Source organism: Natrix helvetica (genome assembly GCF_964273705.1).
Source record: "Natrix helvetica genome assembly, chromosome: 3".
Taxonomy (NCBI): domain Eukaryota; kingdom Metazoa; phylum Chordata; class Lepidosauria; order Squamata; family Natricidae; genus Natrix; species Natrix helvetica.
In genome coordinates, this window is record NC_138549.1 from 118,009,935 (window position 1) to 118,032,163 (window position 22,229).

Consider the following 22,229-nt stretch of genomic DNA (forward strand, 5'->3'; position numbering starts at 1 on the left):
CAGGCCTAGACACTCACATTCACTTATTCATCTCTTTGAAGAGGCTAATGTAATGTAAGAAGATGCTCTGCAGAATGTGCAGAGGCAGCAGCAGCAGCAGCAGCAGGAACTTTTCAAGAGGTAATGTAGCATACGTGCCAGCATTCCGAGGAATGTCACAGCCCCCCCCAAAAGATGGTGTTGCCTCTTTGTGATACCTTGTTGGACTCTCAGTATTGTTTATTGCACCAATCAGGCTAGGGCAGATCATATTCTTGTAATTGCCTCTGCTACAGCTGTACTCTGTCCCTGCCCATATTGCCCCTAAAGTATGCCGCTTCCCCAGTAGACCAACCACAGGAGCCTAGAAGTAGCCTTAATGTAATTCCAGGCAGGAGGACCTTCACTTCAATCAGACACAAGCTTCCTCATGCAAGTAAAAGGTAGACTCTTTAGAAATAGACAATATCACAGACACTTCTACAGGAGCGTGCCAAGGGGGAAAGTGGCAATTGGTACACTAGTCCTGTGGTTGGCAGGGGACTGTCCAGCTCTGCTCCAACCTCTGCTCAAAGTCCTTGAGCCTGTTAGCTCTGAATATGCAGAAGGGATTTGGAAACAGCTTGTTCTTGGGAGGAGCAACCAGGGTAGGTTAACTGTAAAGTTATCGTTCTATCAGCTGATTTGGTAGCAGCTTCAGGCGATGGCATAAAACCGGATCTGTTCATGCTGCAGTCTTTTGCCACACAGATCTCCTCAGTAGTCTGCTGTGTATTCAGTACCATGCAGTCCTCGACAAAGTAATGTGAACTCCTTTACCATCTCCTTCACACGTCGTTTGTTCACTCGTTCTCTGCTAAGACAAAGGAGAGATGATGGAAGATCAACATGTAATACTAAAGGGTGATAGATTGTAGAAGTTCAGGACTTGCCAATAAAGAATCAACACATGGAGAAGTCCATGTAGACATGCTCCAAACAGTTACTTTTGTTGCCCTATTCACTGGAACTCTCTTTATTTACAAATGTGGACTAAAAAGTATTGAGAACAGAACTGTGTGTGCTAGTCTATTCCACAGATTTGCCATGTGTGCCGGGCTTCTATTCTTTCAATTCTGGACCCAAACAGACAGAGTAGGGAGATCTTGAAGTAAGTTCTATTTGAAAGATCTGGGTCAGAGTTGCCGGGGCCAGAGATTTCGTCTTCTGCGCTTTTGGACTCGTGTTGGAGCTCATCCTCAGGGAATGTCTTTCTCCTGAAATGTGCACATTCCAGTAAAGAGAAGTTCCCTGAGGATGGGCTCCAGCACGAATCCAAAGCTCAGAAGATGAAACCTTTGGTTCTGATGACTGAACTAGATTGGATCTTGCAACATTATCCTGGGACGTATATTTGCCTTCGTTCACAAGTTTTATGTGCATTCATATAAGTGCAAATAATATTTGTAGCCACAGATCCTGATAAGGCAGAATCTATAATGTCTGAAGGATATTCATATTCAAGCACAGGTATACATAATGTCTTTCAGAGTTCTCTTCTTAAGTGGGTGGAATCAAGGGGACAGTAAGAAAAGCTATCATATGGAAAATCTCCTGTAGCCTTTCAGCAAATACTTGAGGAGGGAACATTACATCCCCTTCTACCAAGCAGCAATGAAAATTAGACTGAAGAATTGAAGCCTTCTGCTCTTGGACACAAAATATTATCAGCAAGCTCTGTTAAAACGCAAACCACCATTTTAGTGATGTCATGTGGCTCCAGAGCAGTCACATTTGCAGGCATACAAGTATTGTGTAAAGCATAAACAGGAATACTTAAGCTGGGTCACTTTGTTTGATCTTAGCTAACCAGTAGCTTTTCACTTTGGAAAATTGGTTGGACACCCCAAAGCAAAAAAATAATAATAGTAGGCACTCCAGCTGGTTTGCCTGCAAGTTCAGCACCATGCTATAGAAGACAGAAAAAGGAGAAAATATATTGTCTGTGTATCATTTTTCTATTGAACTCTATACAAATTACTTGTACATATTTAGGATATTTAATTAATGTACTATATGCTGTTTCTTTTATAAAATATTAAATGAATTATTCTTCAGAGGTTCAGCTGTATAAGGCTAATTAAGACTTTTACCATCTGGACTTCAATTGAACAATTAACTAAAAGATAAATTAGGAATTTAGATCAAAGCACTAGATAGAATGCATGGAATAATATTTATAGAGCTTATTCAGTTTAATTACTTCACAATTCTGAAAATATGCCAAGAAGAAATTCACCTGAGAATTTGTTGGCTGAAAATGTCCTTTTGCTCAGGGCTGACACGAGTTGATGGAAAGCCATCCTGCTGCATCACTTCCTTGATCCACACACTCAGGTAACTGAAGCAATGCTTATTGAGAGCAAAAAGAATCTCAGCAAAATGATCCATCAAATTTCGTGAAGCTTGGCCACCTATACCCTGCAAGGATGGAGCACATCCAGTCAAATCTTGCAAAAAATCTGTACTGCATGGTGAACTTTACATTATGTCATATGAAGATACCAGTAGATTATACCAAGGGCCAGGCTGAGTGCTTCAGAATATCTAAGGCCTCATCCTTAAACAGATTCCATCCTATGCACACATACTTGGAAAATAAGCACCACTTACTTTAGTGGAATTTATGTGAATGTAAACATGGACAGAAATATGCTGCATATAATCCTGTAAATATTCTGATAACAAGGAAACTGAATTAATAAAACAAATTGGAGTAAATGCAGTCTAAGTGTGAGCAGAGTGCTTCCAAATTATCCTTTTTCACTGATCCCAGATTATGAAAGACACACTGCTTACCTCAATTACAGCTTGTAGTAGCATTTTGCCATTCTCATGTACCACTTGTCCCACAGGTGCAATCTCCCCACAGCGTGGCAGCAATTCAGTCTATAACAAGTGGGAGAAACGGTCTAAGTGGACAAAATATCAAGAACGTTTTATCAAAATATCAAGAACACCAATTTCAAACTGGAAATATCCTGCTCCTATAGACAGAATTTAAATAAATATAATGGGAAGATTGCCATTTTATTTCCAAGTCTTAATGTCTTACAAACATTAAGTACATAAGAGATATCCCCAAGTAGTAATAATGAAAGTGCGCCCTTTCATTCAATCTGGGAGAGGATCTCACTCATCGGCTTGGGTGTTTTATTACTCTGTCCCAGAAGAACTGCTTTTCATATTATGGTTCTATGATACTACTACAAAGATGGGTTGTTGCCAGTTCAGCCCGGATCAGCCAAACCGGTAGTAGTGGCGGTGGGAGGCTCCACCCACCCCACCCCCGGACATATATGGCACATGTGCAGAAGCACTGCACGCACACATGCACACGCACACACCCTGAACTGGTAGTAAAAAAATAAGCAACCCACCTCTGTATCACTAGCTAATGACAGATCTATTCTACCAAAGACAAATACTCACAAAAAAGCCACAGGCAGCTTTGACAGTTGGTGCTTCAGGAAACTTCAGAGAAATCACAGCTAGAAGGAAGGAATAATTCAGTATTCAGCATGTGTAATTATAGGATTTTTTTGGTGAGTCGAGAAAAAAAAGTAAGCTTTCCTTCCTAAAGTCTCTCTACAATGGGCTTTGTTTAATTTTGCGGACATTTCCATATCAATAAACTTTCTCCATTCTTTACAATCGTCACAACTTGTAAGGGTCGTTACCCATTTGTCTAAGTCATTTCCCACAGTGATTTTAAAGCAATTCAGTCTATGGCATTTGCCTACTCACCACAATGGAATACTGCTTTGACATCCAGGCTGCTACACAGGAACAAATCAGGTTTCCGTTTGAGTGCCTGCAAGGTACACATATATACGCAGACAATAAACACAGCTCTGGCAAGCCATGGACAAGCAATTGCCACACAGGAGCCCTTGGCAAAGGCTTGCACGTGCAACTTACCTGGCCATCAGCTATAAAACAGTAAGCCAGGTATGGGAAAAAGGGAAATGATTATAAGATGAATGTGTCTTTATAATTCAAGAGCATAGGGGTCCAGGTAAGGAAGAGCCTCTGAAGAAACATGAAATTGAATTATTATCTGGAAAACAGCTTCCTAGTATTCCTACTTTGTTACAAATAATGCTATACCCCAGGTATAGGAATTACACTCTAGAGTTTCAGAATAAGGATTATTCAGATACTTAGCATTTAGGTTTACTTTTTTATGTCTACATCTGCCTAGAAACATATTACAAGACCACAGAAAGTAGAAACAAGAACAATACATACTTAGTCTATCAGCAGTATGGATTGCAACTCCCAGTTCCTGTACTTTTGTTCTGAAGTCTGAGTTATCATAACATTCCTAAGCACAAAGCTTTAGCCAAACAGCAAATTCCATATCATCTAGTCAAATTTTACACAACTGAAGTGAAATATCACTAAAATATTACAAATAGTAGGCCTCTCCTATGATGCAGAGCAACTGAGTTTTCAAGATACCTCTAACAGCAACAAATCTTTCAGCACCATGGACAACAGCTCCACCTCCTGTGCCTGAGTAACGGCATGTCTATGTACTCTGTTCTATGTACAAATGGATCTCTGTTGTCTAACCACATTGCTAGACATGTTTTCTATCATAAAAATGCTACACATGTTTTTGCATAATGAGCAGCAATTGGATTTCTAAGATAATATTTTTAACTGCAATAACTCATTTCTACATCTTTGTGTTCTGTTTTCTTTGCTCTTTTTGTTTCACTTACAAACAAAAGCAATCAGATTAGTCGTGTTCCTTTTCCTGATGAAATAAACAAACTATATTTTACTTTCATTTGTTCTAAGACCACTGTTTTAACCTTGGAGTTAATTTATAGACTTTGTAACATTTTATATTGTTAAAACTATCTTAAATGCTTTATAAATTTCAATAGTATATTATGCCATTATTTTACTAGAAAAAGTCTATTTTCTTGCCATATCCACACAACTTTTTATTTAGATAAGTATCTTATAGCGACCTTAAATGAAAAGCAAGTATGTTGAATCATATTTGGCCCTTACAATACAGAAAGCAATGTCAAGTAGATAATGAAATACATCTCTGTCACAATATACCTTTGTAAATTTTTATAGCAATCTTTCTTATATTCAAAGAAAAACAAGCAAAATGGTAAGGAATTAATTTCTATGAATATCAAATGAGTTTCATGAAAAGATATAATCAGGCATGTTCTTTATTTGCCGTGAAGTCAGGCTTTGCTCCTGGCAACTGCATGGAAAGCCCTTGCAGTTTTTGTAGGCAGAAATTTAGAAATTGTTTGCTGTTGCCTTCTTCCTAGGATGCAGAGGAAATGACTAGTATAAAGTTGTCCTGAAAATTCTTTGCTAGTTCTTAATATTTTGCATTTTTAGATTAACTCTTTATCTGAACTGCCCTTAAAATTATATTATATTATTGTATTATTATATTATGTTATATTATCATCATCATTGTTGTCATTGTATTGTACTGTATGCCAAAACTAGAGTGTGGATTAATAAATCCTAAAGCAAATCATCCTTATTGGATTATCTTTAAATAGGGAAGAATGAAAGGAGAATTGTGGTGTGATTATATTCCAATAGAGTACTCTAGTTCAGAGATGGAGGTCCTGCCTCCACCTTTAGGTGGGGACTGTTAGTTCAATCCTAGGTAGGGGCAGATATTTCTCCCTCTGGACTCAAAGAGAAAATATCTGCCGTGAGCTTCACATAGATGTCAGGAAGGCCATCCAGCCAGTAAATGCTCATCTCCATTCAGTTGCCCTGATCTACCCTGATGCAAGGGATTACAAGATCGTTAAAAGAAAACAGTATTCTAGTTCAGTTGCTTGGGAAGGCAATAAAATTGGTTTTCAATCTCTTTATTCTAGACAATTCTGCTAGGTGTAAATATTTCAATCTCTCAATAATGGCTTCTAATGAAATTCACGCCAGATGTTTTCACTGCAAATAGATCAAACATTCTCCTTGGCTAGTAAAGCACTCTGCCCAGGACATTTTTAAACTTTGTGACTTAAAACAACATGCTTGAAGAGGGGCCACTAATTATGTAGTGTAAAAAACAGCATCTGTTAAGTTAGGTGTTTCGTCCATCAACAGATTGTAAAAAGTGTAAGCAAGGCTTAACATGTTCTTATTGCAGTATATTCTTGCCTTTTAAGAAAATCATCAAATTCCAGGAAATGCTTTTTTAAATTAACCCATTCTTAAAAACCTCAAGTATAATCCCAAAAACATAGATGATTAATACTGATTTAGAATTTTCTGTAATATACTGAGATTAATAATAAATACAAATATAAAACAAGCAACATTTTTTTCATATTTCTCCAGTCTGTTTCATTTACATCACCAATTGAAGCTCTGCTTCATGTGATGCAAATATAAAACATAGGTTACCCTAGATATTTGCAGTTTTCTTTCATTTATGTCATATATCTTTTAGTGTTTTTCACTGGGCAATTGGCCAGATTCCATGGATATGTCACCGTGAAAGACCAAAATTGGTGAATGTCGACATTCACCGGTGAATGTCGACACATACCAATTTCGGTCTTTCACGAACGAGTCAGCGTAACGCTTTACTTTTGCTTTTCAATTCGGGGTCCTGGAAACTACTCGTTCTAACCGCGCAGGATCGCAGGTTTTTTTTTAAAAAAGTCCGCGAATAGAAGACGCTTAAAAGGAAGCGAGGAGCCGAGGTATTAGGGTAAGGGTATTAGGGTAAGGGTGTCGAGAGGATAAGGGTATTTAGCAAATATTTCGCACATACACCAAGCGACTATGAAAGACCGAAATTGGTATGTGTCGACATTCACCGGTGAATGTCGACATTCACCAACATTCACCGGTGAATGTCGACATTCACCAGATTTCGGACTTTCACAGTAACAGATACATGTAAGTTTGTGAGCCAAACAATTTTTATCAAAGTGCCTGGAAGATGGAGATTTTTATCTGTTGCCAAGCAAATGTATTTTATTTATTGTCCCTTTGAACTAACATGTAGATCTGCCAGATCAGAAGACAAAACATATAAATTAATAAGTTACTTGTTCTGTTTTCTTCAAGAAATTATCATTGAAAGTGTATGGAGAGTTACAGGAATGTAAGTTGTTTCATGTTGCACTAAATGAGAATCTGGTCCCACATTCATTTCCACTATAACAAAATTATTTGAACAAAATTGAAATGTGGCTTTTATTTGTGTGCAGAAATGAAGTTTTGCAAGAAAACGCAGGTACCTCACGAGAGTTTAAGTTGGTTTCTTCAAGGGCACAATCAAAACCAACTATGCTGACATTCTACATGCATTTTTAAGGGAGTTCTTGAAGAATCCTGATATGCTGTTTAATAACTTCCCAGTCTTTGAAGGGATCTTTTTTTTTTGTTAGAATCATATTGATGTCTTACAACTGATTCAAAATAAAATGTCTATTCTGCAGATTGACTGATATCCTATGACGTTAAATCTGGGAGTCTAGAATAATGTTTTATAAGTGTGTAAACTGAAGCGCCAAAAAAACAGCTGATATGCAATCAATTCTGCTGAAGAGTCCTCTCTCAGGACAGGCAGCCAATAAAAGCTATCATGAAATGTTGCTAACTAGGATGAGGGAAGACCCCTATAATATGCTGTGTTCTTTTTTCCTTTTTGATACCAATAAATGTTGCTATGGAAGAGATATAAATGATCTCTACTGGAGAAATTCATTATCTTCTATACTATAGCAGCCCGTGATATATAAACTAGGAGAAAATACATATAATGACTTATATAAACCAAAAATTTGATTACTGGTACTGATTTAATGCTCTACAGCAGAGGTCTCCAACCTTTCTGGCTTTGTGGACCGGGGGGGAGGGGGGATGGTTCTGTGTGAGCAGCTGGCAAGCACACATAGCCCCATTTGCGTGAGCAGTGTGCATATGTGCCTGCCACTCACGCATTGGAGTGCATGTGCATAAGCTCAACTGCTGCTTGCATAAGTGGGAATGCAGATGCACCTGCCATTTCCATGGCCCAATTGCCAATAGCTCACAGCTCACTAGTGGGCCGCGGACCGGAAGTTGGGGACGCCTGCTCTACACCTTCTTGGGAAAAGTGGATTCTTGAAAAATTGCCAGAACAGACAGAAAGACAGAATTTCGAAATGCATGGTCAAAATATATCAGAGCTAAAACAAATTAGCTCCCAAAAGCTCTGTATAAAGTTATTGATAAATATCGTCTGGACACTCACTGTCTTTTATGTATTGTTTAATATCAGAACGACGAGCATGTGACTAAAGAAATTGTTCATGTCTGCTAAGAAAAGCATCTCTATAAGAGACATAAACTCATCTAACAAACGTCTCCCTTAGCTAGAAATTTTGGGCTCAACTGTGGTTGTAAGTCGAGGACACTTTCTATTTTTAATTAGTGTTGAAACAAACCAGTGGGCAATGGAGTATTATAGTAAATATGTCAACAAATCCCGATAAATCGTTTTCTAATGTCAGAGTCTCTTAAATTTTCTAAGAGTAGATAATACCTCCTCAGGTGAAGAAAAAGCATGTTTAAGAAGGTGATAGCCTGATTCTAAAAATATTGTTAACATTTTCATATTTTTCTGAGATCTCTTTTGTTTCACGGAAGAAAAAATGTGAGATGTATTTGCATGATGGTTGCAAGGCTTAAAATTTGTCACAAGGGGGGGCTAGGTGCTAAAACACTTTCCACATCACAGCCTACAAAAAGCTTATCAAGCAACAATAAATCAGAGCCAAGAGGAGAGCATCTTGCTGTAGTCAGGAGAACCAGATGATATCAAAGATCATCCCCTTCCCTGCTTCATTAATTCGTAATCCTGCAGCTGATTTCCAATAAAGATATTGCTCATCCAACCCAAAAGCAGTTCATGGTCCACTTATTCCCAAGCTGAACTATCCGAGCAGTACCTCACTGCTCACTGCATTGCACATTACATCATTACAACCACATTTGAGACAAGACGGCATGAAAATTCATGATCTGGAAAAAAAAACAACCAACCCAGAAAATCTCAACAAGAGTGAAGAAGGATGGAGCACCAAAAGACTTTGAAAGCACTTAAACAAATCAAGTTGTTATTTCCTGTTACTCACATTAGATCAGGTTTCTCTCCTAGAAGTTTAGATATAATCCACTAGATCACTGACTTCTACCCAACAATTGGAGACTCTGGATTTGTTAAGAGCTCAGAATCATTAGAGCCAAACATGCAAAACATATACAATATGGGTTTTTAAAGTTTTTGAACTGCATTCGCCATTTTCCAAAGGTTCCTCCTGTTACAGGTCACAGCACTTGACCTGAACCAAATCCAATCTAGAGGTCTTGTTGCATTTCTATGTCGAGAAGAAGGGATAAACTTATACCTAAGAAAAGGGATAATGTTTTGTTTTCAACTTCCACAGAAACAGATGAGAAACTCGATATTCAACTAAAAGGAAAAACGTTGTCAACAGAAAGCTAAAATAGGTTTAAATTGAATTAAAAAAGAGAAAGAGAGAGAACAGAAAGTGAATGAATAAGAAACTAAAACACACCTGTGCCAGGAGTTGCATAAATGAATCAACAATATCAGGATGATCCCTGGGCCCTAAAAATATAATAAAGATGTAACTGAAGAGAAAAATCATACAAACAGCAACTTAACATCATATAGTTATGTGATACAGAAAGAATTTACAAGTGAAAACAGGAGTAAGGGAAGGGTGGGGGGGAGGGTGCAACAGGGTGGGCTGAAGAGGGCAGGCACATGAGCAGCTTGAAGCAAGTTAAAGAAACAAAACATACAAAAATCATGGAGCTTGGAAACCCAAGAACAGAAAGAAAGTGCAAAGGAATAGGCATGTCGCCCAGATTCCCCTGCCAAGCACCAGGAATAAGAAGGGGGAACTGACTGCACCCTAGCAGGGAAGGAAAGAGAAGCATGAACTAATTGGATTTCTTTTAGAGAACTAGCATATTTGCACTGGATACTTATCTTAAAATACTTGGTCCCTGAAGATAATTCTAGAGTCTATTGACAAATCCAATATTGATGTGAGTGAATAAAAGTTCTAAAATCCATTTGAACTCTAATGGCCATCCCAACACACTATGCTCCTTTCACTCTTGTCAAAATGTTCACTCGACTGGGAAGTATATAACTTTGCAACATTTTTAACAGGGAAAGACCAGCATGACTGCTGATAACCACTCTTCGTTTCAGCATCATGCACCATCAGACTCATCTTCCTCTGCGTTGATGCCATAGTTCTGCCTAATGAAACCAGGCATTAACAGGGTATCACTCAAGCACTGATTCCAAGTTCCAAGTTCCAACCAGCCATCTGGGGATGGGACCAAATACCTTAATACCATGCTGTTGCATATTGATTTTATTTACATACTTTAAGCTTATCCCCTCAATTAGGGACACCTTAATGGCAGTATGGCAGTTCCGCAGAAGCAAAAGGCAAACCCAAACGCTAGGAAATCAGCAGAGCTCTGAGAGAAAACCTGTAAGCAGAAGGACAGGGGAGTTGTGGTGCAGAACCTTCAGACCTTCAAACTGGGTCACAGGAACAGGTAGATTGAGTGACAACACACTGTTCTGGTTATGCTGTACTAAATAGCAACACACTCCCTACTGGTCGTAGGTCTTATTCAAAGCCAACCATTATGCGAACAAGACTACTAATTATACTATCTATTAAAACTGAGAATCTGACAACCACAGGGCACAGTTTCAGTTTAACAAACCGGAAGGAAGGAGAGAGGAGAATATGATAGCACCATTGCCCTCTCAAATAACGATTGATCTTCGGGGAGAAACAAGCTAATAAATTTGGTTCTCGTTATTCAGGATATAATTTCTAAACTCTGTTGGAGCTCATTCAGCAGGGCCTGTTATCTGAACAAGGGAACGGTGACTATATGCAATCCTACAGGCTAATCTGAACGTCGTACAATTAGAAAGAACTGTTACCAATGCAACTGCTTCGCAAGAGTGAGAGTCTCAAGACATACGTACCTTGCTGAAAGAGTGTTAATGTAACTGATGTGACAAGCAGAAAGAGCGCCTTGATGGGTGGGAAGTGGGCAGGCTCATGGGCAAAAATGTGAACCAGCTGAGGATGTAAGAGAACACAGAAATGGAAGAGTTACGATATTTTCCATTCTATTTCACATTCCTAAACCTACTTTTCACCAACTTCCTCCCTTTACTCATATTTGGGCCAACAAAGGGTTTCTGCTATCAAGCATCAGTGAAAGCTTTAGTCTTAAGATACCAAAGGAGGCAAGAGATTAGATGGTTCAAGGACATTGCCTGTTTTTCATTTGTTTTTGTCCATACAGACACAAACAATCCATTTACATGAGCTAACAGAGAGAGAAAAAATCATTTTTGTAAAATTATTGTATCAAAGGAAAAGCCAAGAGCACCAGATGGCAGAAAAACTGCTCAACAAGTATTAGTTTCCTTTCTGAATTTAGTATTTACCAGAGATGAATGTGCTAAAAAAAGCCTTACCTGCCTGGTGAGGTCAATAGCAGATGCCTGAGGAATAGTGCTATACATCTGTCCCAGCATCTCACACAGTTGGGGCACCATGGGGGCAAAATCATCTAGAAGAGTCTTCACAGATTTTTCAAAAATGGAGCACACAGACTGTAGGGATAAGAGGCTGTGTCAAAGGAAAACTGGGTCCAGGCAATATTTTTTCCCCCTCAACCGAGGAGTTACTTGTCTTGTATTCTATTCTTTCTTGAAGAAATTTGAGGCAGCATAATTTTTTTGTATTTTTCATCCTTTGAGATAGGATAGACTGAGCAAGGCTTGTTTGTGATCATTCAGCAAAGATTCATGATTAAACAAAGATTAATCTTTGGCTCCCTGTTTTTTTAAAAAAAATAACATTCTAGCTGGCTTACATCAGCCACTATTACAATATTACAGTCTTTTCACTTTAACCATTCTCCTACTGTTTCAAAAGTTGGGTTTTTTGAATGGAAGTGAAAATATTTTTCAGTTAGAAATTGTGATATGCGTGTAACAACAAAGGATGTACTGTAGGAAAGCCTACTATTCTCCAAACAATTTAAACACTTTTTATTTATGTATCTATGGAGATTCTCAATCATCTAAGTCATGGTTCTCCCAAAGGTGCTTTTTCACGAGGCAACTGGACTTTCTGTTTTTTCTTTGAAGACATTTCACTTATCATCCAAGAAGCTTCTTCAGCTCTGACTGGATGGTGAGGAATGGAAAGATTTATATTCCTTGCAGACAACTGGTCATTTGCATCTATGTCAAAATTGAACAGCCCTCTCTCAACAGAGGGGGGGACATCATCAATCTCCAGTCTACAACACAGTCCTTTCACCAGTTCCAAGAAGGCTCCACACCCATTTGCACTACTCAGGTGACCCTGACAACACAGATAAACCTCTAGGTGGCTTCAATGACTCACTAAAAGAATGCAAATGACTGGCTGTCTGCAAGGTGTATAAATCCTTCCATTTTACACCATCCAGTCAGAGCTGAAGAAGCTTCTTGGATGAGAAGCAGAACGTCTTCAAAGATAAACCAGAAAGTCCAATTGCCTCTTGAAAAATCACCTTTGGGGCACTTTCTATTTATTCTTCATGAAATCTCTTATTACAACATCATTGTGTCTCACATTATTTTCTCAGGCAACCATATCTACAGAATAAATAGCTTCAACATTCAGGCCTTTGGTCGTCTTACTGTAGGTGCGCTCTTGTTTTCAGCCCAACATTTATTTGTGCATAAATTGCAGTTTGTAGTTTTGGTATGAACATTTCCATCTCAAGCATATTGCAAGTGAATGGCTATGGAAGTTTCAGGAAAGATTTAGTTTCTGATATCCATGGTTTGAGTTATGTACAGTACATGGCAGACTTCTTGCACAAGATGGTATGCACATTGTAAGATCATATTTGCACAGCTATATAAATAACGCTAAACAACAAACAAAAGACCTGATGAAATAATTTGGCCAAAATATTATACATTTGGTTATAGGGCTTCATAATGAATCACATGTGGACTAAAATCCTGGAGTAAGAATCATTGATAAATACTTTTTGCTATAAAAAAACTATAATAAAGAAGCCATTGGAGCACTGAATGAAAAATCAAAAAGAGCATTGGTTTATAAAGTTTATGGCCTCTTTTGTCAATACACTAATTTTTCAATGTGATATAAACAAGATGAACAAACTATTAACATAGGAAAGCAAATAAGATTTAACCGGTATGACAAAGACATGGTAGAAGAGTCCCATGAATGAAATCTAGAAGTTGAAATATAAAATTTGTTCAATAGGAATAGAAGCAATAGAAAAATATGGTACTGTATGTAAAAAGTAATCACTCTTGTTCAGAAACCCAAGTTAATGTACTTAGGACTTTAAAGAGCATCTGTGGTAAAATAATCAGATGAACAAATAAAAGGCACACTAGGGTTGAATTTTCCCTATCATAAGTCCCACCATAGAAATTATGTAAATATCATCTTCTAAAAACAAATTGCAAATATTTCACAGACATGACATAGTAATTATAGAGGACATATTACCTAACATCTGTTTGGAAAATGTCACCAAGCCTTGGCATTTCAGGAAATTCCTGAACTTTTTTTTTGGGGGGGATGACAATTTTCTCCTTGAGATATGGGGGAAGGCATGAGAGGCCACCCTTGACATGGTATGATTTTCTTTCATTTAGAAAACCAAAAATAACTGAATTCCAAGGTAAAGGATGAAAAATACATAACTTGGTAGCTGTGCTTACAGGGGAAATAAAATATAGTAGTTGACTGCAATGTCAATATGAGTCAATAACATGATATCAATGCAAAAAATAAGGCAAATGCACTTTTTAGGCTGCATCAAAAGAAGTGATGTTTCCAAATCAATTATTTTGCACTGCACTCCTACTTTGTATATTATGTCCAATTCTGGGCTGCAGATATTTAGAAAGCTTCAATTAAATTGAAATAGGTTCAGAAAAAGACAATGAAAATTATTCTAAGACTACCCTTGAGTAGAGAAGACTAAGGATTAAATGATAGCACTCTTTGTACTCTTCAGATATGTTACTGACTTTTACAAAAGTCAGTAAGAGCACTTCAACACTGGGACCAACAGAATAATCATGCCTCCCTTCATTGGATGTCTACAATCATAGATGAGATACTTCTTTTTCAGAAACACTTATTTCAGAATTTTACACTGAATAGGAAATTGAAGTTAGTATAATTTTTTAAATTCTTTATTCAAGCACGGTTAAAAATGTAAAGAATCTCATTCACATTGAGGCAAAACTAGAGCTATAATTTCATTAGGGAAATGGATGAGAATTTAGTGTTAAAAGATTTTGATTTGTCCTGTAGATACGGTATATCAAACAAAAAATTTAGCTATATGAAAGCTTATTTTCAAGTTTGTACTGATTATACTTATCTTTTTTTTAAAAAATAAGCATATAGCCCTAAGCAAATAATGAAGCAAGAAAACAAAACATAACCAGAAATGAGTTTAAAAAATTTCCAGCACTCATTTGTCTCGTATTGAATAATACTACAAAGGAATAGCCCTAGGCACATGGATACAGGAGCTAGTTGCTAATCTCCTGTTACAAATTGTATAGTTTATTTATTTATTTATTTATTTCATGGTATTTGTTACAAAAATTCCTAACTGTTCACAGGCTGGATGTACTTCTCAGTTCTCTAGGTGAAATACACATAGATCAATTGTTGCATTTCCTTTTAATTGGCTACTTTTATCCGCTGGTTTTAAGTGAGCTGCCTAAAAAAGATATTGCAATTATTTACAACAACATAAAATTATATCTTACATGTTATAGAAAATGTAACAATATTCTATATAAGATAAAGTAACAAAGAAAACAAGAGGAAATGAGGAGTGAGGGAGAAATTATCATGGCACTTTTTCTGGGAGACAAGAGATCACAGTGACTGTTGCTTTCCCATTAGTGAGCATGACACACCAAGGCTCATTTAGGCTGCAGCAAATATTACCACAATATTATCTGAGCAACAACAAAGCTAGTGGAGATGACAGTATTTCAGCTGAGCTATTCAAAATCTTGAAAGACGATGCAATAGAAGTGCTACACTCAATTTGCCAGCAAATTTGGAAAACTCAACAGTGGCCACAGGATTGGTAAGATCAGTTTACATTCTAATTCCAAAGAAGGCCAATGCCAAAGAATGTTCAAACTACCGCACCATTGCACTCATGCTAGCAAAGTTATGCTCAAAATCCTACAAACTAGACCCCAGCAGTATGTGGACCAAATACTACCAGAAATACAGGCAGGATTTCAAAGAGGCAGAGGAACTAGAGATCAAATTGTCAACATAAGCTGGATCATGGAGAAAGCTATGGAGTGCCAGAAAAACATCTACTTCTGCTTCATTGACTATGATAAAGCCTTTGATTGTGTGGATCACAACGAATTGTGGCATGTTCTTAAAAAAGATGGGAGTACCAGACCATCTTATTTGTCTCTTGTGAAGCCTATATGCTGATCAAGAAACAACAGTGAGAACTGCACACGGAATCACTGATTGGTTCAAAATTGAGAAAGGAGTTCGGCAAGGCTGTATACTGTTAACCTGCCTATTTAACTTATATGCAGGCAACATCATGAGAAAGGCAGGGCTAGATGAATAACAAGTTGGAATTAAGATTGCCCGAAGAAATATCAACAACCTCAGATATTAAGATGATACCACTCTAATGGCAGAAAGTGGAGAGGAACTAAACAGCCTCTTGATGCAGGTAAAGGAGGGGAGTGCAAAAGTTGGCTTGAAACTCAACATTAAGAAAATGGGCATTGGTTCTTACCTGATACGCTCATTCTCTGCTGAAATGGAGACAGCAGCCAGACTGGGTTTGCTCCGTCCAGTAACCAATTGGACTGAATCTACACTTATGATGTCATTGGGACCTTGTGGCTCCTCCCAAGTTCAGACGAAGGAAAACTGTAGACTCAAGTGAGAATTGTGAGCAAAAACATACCTGTGTCAAGTCCATATCCTCTGTTTCTCTCTCTCTCTCTCCTCTGCACAAAAAAGTTCTGAATTGCGTGACACACCCCAGGGTGGGGCTGGCTGCTGTCTCCAACAGATATTGAGTGTATCAGGTAAGAACCAACGGCCATTCTCCTGTGATTGTGGAGACAGCAGCCAGACTGGGAAGTACCAAAGACTGGGCTGTCCACTAGGGTGGGACCTAGTGGGACTAGCTTCTGAGTGGGGGAACGAAGCGGTGCAGTCGATGAAGATCTTGAGGGCACGACGTATGTCAAGAGTGTGGCACTTACGCTCCCTCTCATGACGAGATGGGCAGAAATCAGGCAAGGTTAACTCTTGACCTCTGTGGAAGCAGCTATTCACCTTTGGTATGAATGTCCGGATCCAGTCTTAAAAGGACTCGGTCTGGATGGAACACGCATAAGTCATGCCTGACTGAAAGGGCAGTCAAATCAGAAATACGTCTGGCAGATGTTATAGCCACCAAAAACGTCTTAAAGGACAACCGTTTCAAAGAAGTGGATCTCATAGGTTCAAAGGGCGAGGAAGTCAGAGCATCTAGGACACGAGGCAAGCCCCAAGTCGGATACCTATGGATGGCAGGAGGACGCAGGTTGGATGCTCCATGGAAGAAATATCCGGATCAAGGGATGAGAAGGTAGATGGTCGGAGGCAAGACCGTCTAGGACAGAAGCCAAAGCAGCCACCTGTCGGCGTAACGTATTAGGGCTAAGACCCTGATCAAGCCCCCTCTGTAAGAAGTCCAATATCTGTGGAATGGACGCTTTAAGTGGGTCAATAGTCTTGTTGGTACACCACAGTGCGAATGCTTGCCAAGTGGCATCATAAACACGGTTAGTAGAGCTTCTGCTTGATGCCTAAATGGTAGCAATGACGTTGAGGGAGATGTTATTGGTTGTTAAGGCTTGCCGCTCAATCACCATGCAGTTAATTGTAGCCACTGGGAGTCGGAATGACAAATTGACCCTTCGTTAAAGACAGGAGAGACCGTGGAATGTGCCATGGAGTGGAGATTGACAGAGTTACTAGGTTGGCATACCAAGGCCGGTGTGACCAATTCGGCACTAGCAGCAATAGTTCTGCCTCCTGCTCAAACATTTTCCGAATTACTCTCTGAATGAGGAGAAGGGGCGGAAATGCGTACAGGAGACCTTTGGGCCAATGGCACCTGAGGGCGTCTACTCCTTCTGCCATGGGATCCATGAATTGCGAGTAATACCTGGGTACCTGGTTGTTGTCTGCCGTCGCAAACAGATCTAGGACTAGGAGACCGAATCGTAGTGTCAGTCGATGGAAGAAGTTCGGATGGACGCTCCACTCCGCCTGTTCTATTCTGGTCCGACTCAGCCAGTCTGCCTGGACGTTGGAGGCCCCTGAGATGTGCTCTGCCCTGAGAGATGACAGGTGAGATTCCGCCCACCGGCACAAGAAGTTGGACTCCTACATCAGAGACCAGGAATGTGTTCCCCCCCTGCCTGTTTATGTGTGCTTTGGTTGTGGTGTTGTCTGTTAGGACTAATAAGTGGCGGTCCTGAACCCTGTGTTGGAATTGTTTGAGGGCGAAGAGAACCGCCCGTAACTCTAGCCAATTTATGCTGTTTTGGCTCTCTTCGAAGGACCACTGACCCTGAGCCACTAGGTTCTGCATGTGTGCCCCCCACCACATCAGACTTGCGTCCGTCGTAAGTGTGAGACAGTCCGGATCCGTGAAGAAGGTCCCTTGCAAAATTGCCGTGGACTGCCACCATTTGAGGGACTGTAAGACCTGACTGGGAAGGGGAACCCAGAGAGGGGAGCAGCTCCTGTCGGCCTTTTGATGCGGAAGCATGAACCATTGAAGGATCCTACTGTGGAACCCACGGGACAACCCGAAGCAAGACACCATCTTGCCCAAGACTTGGGAGAGAAGAAGGGATGCCTTGCGTAGGCGCAGCACCTTCCTGACAATTTCCTTCAGACTGAGAATGCGGTCGTTGGACAGAAACACCCACCCCACCACGGTGTCTATCAAGACCCCGAGGTGAAGAATGCGAGTGCCGGGAGCGAGGTGACTCTCCTTGAGATTCACCCTGAACCCGTGATTCCGCAGGATGTGAATGGTGAGAGCGAGATCCCTTTCTGCTTGAGTCGGAGACCTGGACAACAAGAGGATGTCGTCCAGGTAACAGAGAATCCGAACTGGAGAAGACCTGATGTGGCCTCTCATCTGAACGTCTCAATTCCTGGCAGATAAAGGGGGAAGAAATGGAGGTAGTGACAGATTTTTATCTTCCTGGCCTCCAAGATCACCGCAGATGGGGACTACAGCCAAGAAATTAAAAGGCGCTTGCTCCTGGGGGAAAAAGCTATGGCAAATCTAGACAGCAGAGACATCACCCTGCCAACAAAAGTGCTTGTAGTCAAGGCTATGGTTTTCCCGGTTGCAATGTATAGCTGTGCAAGTTGGACCATAAGGAAGACTGAGAGTCAAAGAATTGAGGCCTGGACCAAAATAAACTGCTGGAGAAGATTGTTTGCTGGCAATCAAACTAGTCAGCCCTAGAAGAGATCAACCCTGACTTCTTTTTAGAAGGCCAGCTCCTGAAGATGAAACTCAAATACTTTGGGCACCTAATGAGAAGGAAGGACTCACTGGAGAAGAGCCTAATGCTGGGAACAATTGAGGGCAAAAGAAGAAGGGGATGACAGAGAATGAGGTGGCTGGATGGAGTCACCGAAGCAGTTGGTGTGAGCTTAAATGGACTCCGGGGGATGGTAGAGGACAGGAAGGCCTGGAGGAACGTTATCCATGGGCTTGTGATGGGTTTCACGACTAACAACAACAACAAATATTACCACAGGACAGCAAGCCCTTTTAATCTCAATATTCCTTTCTTATATATCTCTGCATGAACACTCTCTCTCTCTCTCTCTCTCTCTCTCTCTCTCTCTCTCTCTCTCTCTCTCTCTCTCTCTCTCTCTCTCTCTCTCTCTCTCTCCCCCCCCCCCCCTCTCTCTCTATCTCTCTCTCTTTTAATTGCAGCAATCATTTTCGAGATGTTTAAAGTTGTATTACCAAGTCATCAGAGGAAAAATTGAACTGGACCAAAATAAACTGAATCAATTCAGCCCTTTCCTAAATGAAGGGAATTACTTGAGATTATCTTCTAGAATCTCCAGCCAGGAAACACTTATCTTTCTGACCCACAGGACACAATGTAAAATGCATAGCTTAATTACACTAAACAATTAAAAATGTAGGATAGAGTAAAAGTGAGACCAGTTTACTAAAAGCAAACCAGGTTGATATTAGATTAACAGTAAATATTTTTGAGGTTTTAAATACTTTCATAGTAAAATTGTGATTTTAAAAAAAATTGCAACCAAGTAGATTTTAACTTACTGTAAGGCAAGAATGCCAAGTTGTTATTCATACAGTTCATACATACATTATATTTCACTTGGTTACATATACATAAAAAATTACAAAATCGCAGTGCGAATAATAATTCAAATGGCACTATTGCTACGTAGGTGATAATCGTGCGCCTTAAGTGTAAATGCTTGACTCAATTTATATGTGCCATAACTTACCTTAGAAAGGGGATGGCATGATAATTCCTTGCTATTTAAAAAGGAATAGAGCAGATCTAATACTAAGAAACACACCAGCATAATCCAGATGAATATACTACAGCAGTATGTCAAGTACCTAATACAGATCAAATATTTTTACAGCACCACAGGATAAATCTGGGGTTTTCCTCCTAGCAGAGAGGTGAAGTTTTTCCAGACCTATGTCTTTAAAAGTAATGATCTGTTATTAGCAGATCAGGCACTGTAGCTACCTGAAACAAATGGCCTGCCCTGTATCCCTTTGTGTGATTTTTTTTTAAATTAGAAGAAGCATTACCTCCACAACTTGCGCATCATTCAACCATTTGCTGAGCACTTTCTGGATGAGCTGGAAAACTTGCTGTAATACCACCACTACCTATAAATGAGAATGAACACAGAATATAATTCAGAAATCGGTGTATCTTACATTATTTTGAATTTAGCAGAGTATTTATAGATGTTCAGATTTCCTGGTAGAAAGAGGGTCAGAGATTGTCTTGAAAACCTTTTGTGCAGCTCCTATTACTACACTAGAAATGCATATCTAACAATATACAATGCATATTGTATTTCTCATTCTCAATGACTAATGCAAATGAAGCTTATATGTTTTTTAAGGAATGTTCTGAACACTAAAGCAGCCATATAAAAACTGCTCATGGTCTTGGGTAACTCAGCTAAAGAGTGTAACTTTAGCAAAGAAGAATACAAAGGGAGTTCTAGGGAAGATGGCAGACTAAAGATGGCTCCATGAAAAGAGGAGATAATGTTTGCGGCAGAGGTGGGTTCCTACTGGTTTGGCCAAACTGGCAGTGGTATTTTGAAGCGTCTTCAAAAGGAAGAACAAGAACGTTCAGTTGCCTCCTGAAAAAGCACCTTGTATTAATATACAAAGAAAACGTCTTCAATTATGCAACGGTACTCACTGGATTGGGACCCTGAGGCACTGGCAGTTTTTTAACCTCCGTGTTCTCATGATCATCATCATGGTGACTGATATCCAAAGTGGTGAAGAGGTTGGAGAGTAGACCCAATATATGGATAATAGCTAGCTTGTTAGATGGATTGGGCTGCAACATAAAGTATCACTATAGTCATTATACATGGCATAGGATATAGGCCACTATCATCAAGTTTTCTAAGTTGGCATCAATAAGAAATAACAGTGTTGTGAAACACAGCTAGCTACCTAGTGCTTCATTTTCTTAGCAGACTTTGGGCTCATCTTTGCATTCTTCTAACTATAGCATTGATATATACCACTAACCATTTTTAAATTAGATGATCGTGCCTGTAGAAGAGAGACTGGATGAGGTAGGGGAGGAGTCAAATAGGGACTTAGTCTAGAACCTCTATGCAGGCACAAGGAGGTGACGTTCTGACCCCCTTGAATGCCATTGAACCTTATCTGGTGTCATCCAGATGCAAATGCTTAGTCTGAGAAGATTCCTGTGTACAGGTTTGAGCAATAAAGCAGATAATTGAACATTTCAAGTGCGGGTCTGGTTGTTTGACATTCTCTTAGTTTCATCCCCAGCCAACAACGAAGACAGTTAAAGTCCTATTGAGGTGTTCCTGTTTTAAAATGATATTTTTCAGTTTCTCCCAATACCTATTTGCTGTGGGTTTAAGATTCTTCGCTGATCATGTACTTTAAGCGAAAAAGTGGGATCTCCTTGCTCCTTATGGCTACTTCAGATTGCTTTGACATGCCCTCTCTCCTCTAGTCCCTTTTCAAAGGCCTTCTGCTTTTTCACATTTCACAATTCTTTTAATATGTAACGGTGGACACTACTGTTCAAGCAGGAGCAGCTTTCCTGCTTTACTGAGCAGCATTCTCCTAAAATACAGATTTTAGTAAAGGGACCCTGAGTAACTGTTAGACTAGATTTGGTCTGCTGAGCAAGCACAGAGCTCCTTCTATTTTGGAATAGATGTGCCACCAGCTTCTAAAGGATAAGGTAAGGGAATTTTAAGACTGCTAAAGTAATGAAGAATGCATGTGTCTGTATGCATGTACATGTAGGATTCACACACTTAAATTGATCGAATCTCATAGGCTACCCCACGTGCATTTCTCAATCCCCCTCCCTCCCCCACCTAAGCATAACTCCAAAGAGCACAGAAATCAAAATGGAATGGCAGGGTCCAATCACTTTGTGGTGATAATACCTTGCCATTAGTGTGCCTCTTAGGGGTTACCTTTCAGTATTGGCCATGCTCAATTGCTCCATCTCACCTTTTAAGTGGATTTTTTTAGATCTGCAAAACCTATAGTGCAGCCTGAGTAATTGTGGCAGCAGCAAACAAAGTAAGCAGCTTTTTTTCTAGTCTGAAAAATGCATCTTTTAATGGAGAAAGACAATGGAAGAGGAAGCCTGAAAAGGCAGGAGAGGTACTCGTGCTTCCCTGGGCAGTTCTCCTGTGATCTCCTGGGATGAAGGAGAGTCTTGGTCTGCTAGCACCTGTCAGCGTCTCCCCACC

The 22,229-nt window shown here is 39.6% G+C and overlaps 1 protein-coding gene across 2 annotated transcripts in view; it reads right to left on the reverse strand.

The window, feature by feature from the left end:
* Nucleotides 1–410: 410 nt before the first annotated feature.
* IPO13 (importin 13) overlaps nt 411–22,229 on the reverse strand; it is a 58,176-nt gene continuing 36,357 nt past the window's right edge. Inside the window, exons 11-20 of one of the 2 annotated variants that reach the window (XM_081946660.1) lie at nt 20,672–20,815; nt 20,041–20,121; nt 11,570–11,707; nt 11,069–11,165; nt 9,597–9,649; nt 3,766–3,832; nt 3,451–3,509; nt 2,818–2,907; nt 2,258–2,439; nt 411–832 (exon numbers count right to left, since the gene is read on the reverse strand). In XM_081946660.1, coding sequence (XP_081802786.1) covers nt 736–832; nt 2,258–2,439; nt 2,818–2,907; nt 3,451–3,509; nt 3,766–3,832; nt 9,597–9,649; nt 11,069–11,165; nt 11,570–11,707; nt 20,041–20,121; nt 20,672–20,815 — 1,008 coding nt within the window. In that variant the 3' untranslated portion in view covers nt 411–735. Of the gene's footprint in view, nt 836–2,257; nt 2,440–2,817; nt 2,908–3,450; nt 3,510–3,765; nt 3,833–9,596; nt 9,650–11,068; nt 11,166–11,569; nt 11,708–20,040; nt 20,122–20,671; nt 20,816–22,229 lie in introns of both variants that reach the window. The other variant, XM_081946659.1, reaches the window with a different exon arrangement.